This window comes from Sinocyclocheilus anshuiensis, unplaced genomic scaffold (genome assembly GCF_001515605.1).
Source record: "Sinocyclocheilus anshuiensis isolate Anshui unplaced genomic scaffold, SAMN03320099.WGS_v1.1 scaffold383, whole genome shotgun sequence".
NCBI classification, from domain to species: domain Eukaryota; kingdom Metazoa; phylum Chordata; class Actinopteri; order Cypriniformes; family Cyprinidae; genus Sinocyclocheilus; species Sinocyclocheilus anshuiensis.
This window is the reverse complement of record NW_015548204.1, coordinates 321,412-324,460: the sequence shown is the minus strand read 5'-3', so window position 1 is coordinate 324,460 and position 3,049 is coordinate 321,412. Positions and strand designations below refer to the sequence as shown.

At 36.1% G+C, this 3,049-nt stretch overlaps 1 protein-coding gene across 1 annotated transcript; it reads left to right on the top strand.

The window, feature by feature from the left end:
- The first annotated feature begins 439 nt into the window (after positions 1 to 439).
- LOC107653439 (THAP domain-containing protein 2-like) lies at positions 440 to 1,342 on the top strand. The gene is made up of 3 exons (XM_016440155.1): positions 440 to 585; positions 956 to 1,148; positions 1,232 to 1,342. The coding sequence occupies exons 1-3, from the start codon at positions 506 to 508 to the stop codon at positions 1,340 to 1,342; spliced, it is 384 nt and encodes a 127-aa protein (XP_016295641.1). The 5' UTR covers positions 440 to 505.
- Positions 1,343 to 3,049: the final 1,707 nt, after the last annotated feature.

Genomic DNA, 3,049 nt, shown 5'->3' with positions numbered 1-3,049 from the left:
TTTATATTCAAGTTTGTGGTCATGTCGTCTGCATCGGAGGTGTATTGGAGCCTTTTCCTGTGATTGCCATCGTAGCGGTGCTAACAACAGATGAGCTTCCATCAGCTTATCTAACGTTACTGTTACTAAATTAGCCTCTAGCTGCTGTTCTCCACTAACTCACAGAACAGGTTGACTTTGAGAGGAACATGCTAGCACATGTTGAATATACATGAGCACTGCACGTTTCAAAATCGAAACCCTGAAACCCCCGAGAAGGGTCTGTCTGCGGACTGCAAGAGAGGGGCGTAACTGGAAGGGGGCGTAACTTGAACAAGGGGGCGTAATTTGAAGTTGTCCAAATCACACAGAACCACGCTAGATGTCAAAACGAGATGTTGTCGGGCTGCGTTCGAAACCATAGACATATAAAATACCTAGACTCCTCATTGGCCGCTGGATCGTACGTCAACGCCATCTTGGTGCGGGCATCTTTTCCATTGTTCTCATAAGTGGACTCAAGAAAATGCCTCAGTCGTGTGCTGCTTGGGGCTGTACAAACCACCGCACAGTTGAAAATAGGTCTCGGGGAATTACTTTTCACAAGTAAGACTGAAAAGTTGTTGACTGACACTGATCTGGTTGTATTTGGTCATTAAAACATTATGTTGACACAACTTGACAGTAATTGACCGTTGGAGTCAGACTATTAATAGCTAGCGATATCGCTATTTAGCTGTGAGTCGAGGAAACCAGAAATGTTACATTCTTTCTTATATAGTTTTAGTGTATGGTAAATGATATATCATAAACTAAATTGCCCGTAATCGAGATATTCATTTATATTGCCGTTTTTTTCTCAAAACTGACTCTTTTGCCGACCTACTCGTTTCGGCTAAGCGGCATGAATCTAATTTAACGTTAACCGTTAGTAGTTGGCTAGCTGACGTTAGCTAACTCTTCTCACACATTGAAGGTTTCCCAAAAACAAAGAGTTGAGGAGGCAGTGGGAAGTAGCTCTAAGAAGAGAAGGGTTTTCCGCAAGCGAGTCCTCCGTGCTATGCAATGAACACTTCAAGCCGGAGGACTTTGACATGACAGGTCAAATTGTGAGGATTAGGGATGGAGCTAAACCATCGATCTTCAGCTTTCCCCCTCATCTACAAAGAGTAGGTTTTATCGTCACTGGATTATAAGGATTTGATAGCTTGTCATTAAATAGTTAGTGACATATATTTAATATTTATTTTAGCCTGTGGCAACCAGGAAAACAGAGGCCTCAAGGAAAGCTGAGGAGAGCTGGTCAGTGGACTGTTCTCAGATTTTCCAAGAGATCGAACCTCCTCTGCCTAATGTTGTTTAAAGCATCCTTGCTAAATAAAAGTAGTAATTTCTATCATTTCTTTCCCAAAGAAAAAAATTATACTGACTCCAAGCTTTTGAATGGTATAGTGTATAATGTTACAAAAGCTTTTTATTTCAGATAAATGCTGATCTTTAGATCTTTCTATTCATCAAAGAATCCTGAAAAAAATGTACTCAACTGTTTTAAATATTGATAATAATATTATCAGAATGTTAGAATGATTTCTGAAGGATCATGTGACACTGAAGACTAGAGTAATGATGCTGAAAATTCAGCTTTGCATCACAGGAATAAATTACATTTTAAAATCTATTCAAATAGAACGCAGTTATTTTACGTAGTAAAATATCACAATATTACTGCTTTTGCTGTATTTTGGATCAAATAAATGCAGGCTTGGTGAGCAGAAGAGACTTTAAAAACATTAAAAATCTTACTGTTCAAAAACTTTTGACTGGTAGTGTACTTGCAAATTTTTGCTTTTCAGTATTGATAATGGTGACAACATCACTGTAACATCTTTATCCCAGTAGTTTGTTTAAGTGTCATGAGATGATAGTTTGTGAAATATTTAATTTGCAAAGTATGCTTTCACCACCATGCCTTAGTTATTGTCTAACTAAGTATTGTATAAAGGGAAGTGAATTTGAATATTGCAGTAGAAAAGTAAACAAATGAGGCTGTGAAATGGGTTTGTGTCTTTACAGGGATGTGTTGGAGAGACGGACGCAATGTGCTGGACTTTGACCTTACGGTAGCTGTACACAGTCAGATCACACCTATTGACACAGACATATACTACTAGAAATAAAAAAAAGTAGCACAACACCCTAAATATTCCATTATCTTCATATATTTTACATTTACTACAAGATCAATTCTGTATGTTTCATGACAGCTTCACTTTTGGATCATTGTGTTTTTTTTTTTTATGATGATTTAAATGCTAAACTGCAACCAGAGATGTTAAATAGTTTTGTTTTTTTTATAACAGGGGCAATCTCTTTAACGACTCGCAATGTTATATCTTGTTTAATTTGAAGTTAAGTTTAGTATTTACGATTTATAATAAAAGGGTTAGCATGAATAGTGGTATATTCAAAATTAAGTGCCATTGGGAAATTAAGTCTATTATAATAAAAAAACAATAATAATTTGGAAAAACGTGCTAGTTTGTGAAAATTTATATTATGAAATGTTTTAAACAATAATGGCTTTGTTTTTGTCCAATATTACAAAATGGTTAAATACAATTAAAAAGTGCATTTAAAAAAATACTATAAAACTAGTTATTTAGTTTTATATTTCATTTCATTTCCTTGAATTCTGAGTTCCTCGTCGTCACGACGCGCGACGCGGAAACACCGATGACGCAAATGGTGTGCGCTGGAGGAGTGTAGTGTTGACCATAGACATAATAAATACGTATTAATAAGTATTTATTATGTCTATGGTGTTGACACTATGATTGACACAAGCGTCTGTCGGTGCCAGGCACAGAGATGTCAATATAACTGTGGTCATATTTTCTCCGATGAACATGATAAAAAATCCGTTTCACTCTTCTATGACTTTTATTTCGCACGCCTTTAACATAACGTTACGTCAATCAACATCGTAAAGGAAAACAGATATAAAAACTGGGTGAACACATGATTGTGCAGTGTCATATCAAAATGATCAATAATTCAGGAAAAAAAAACG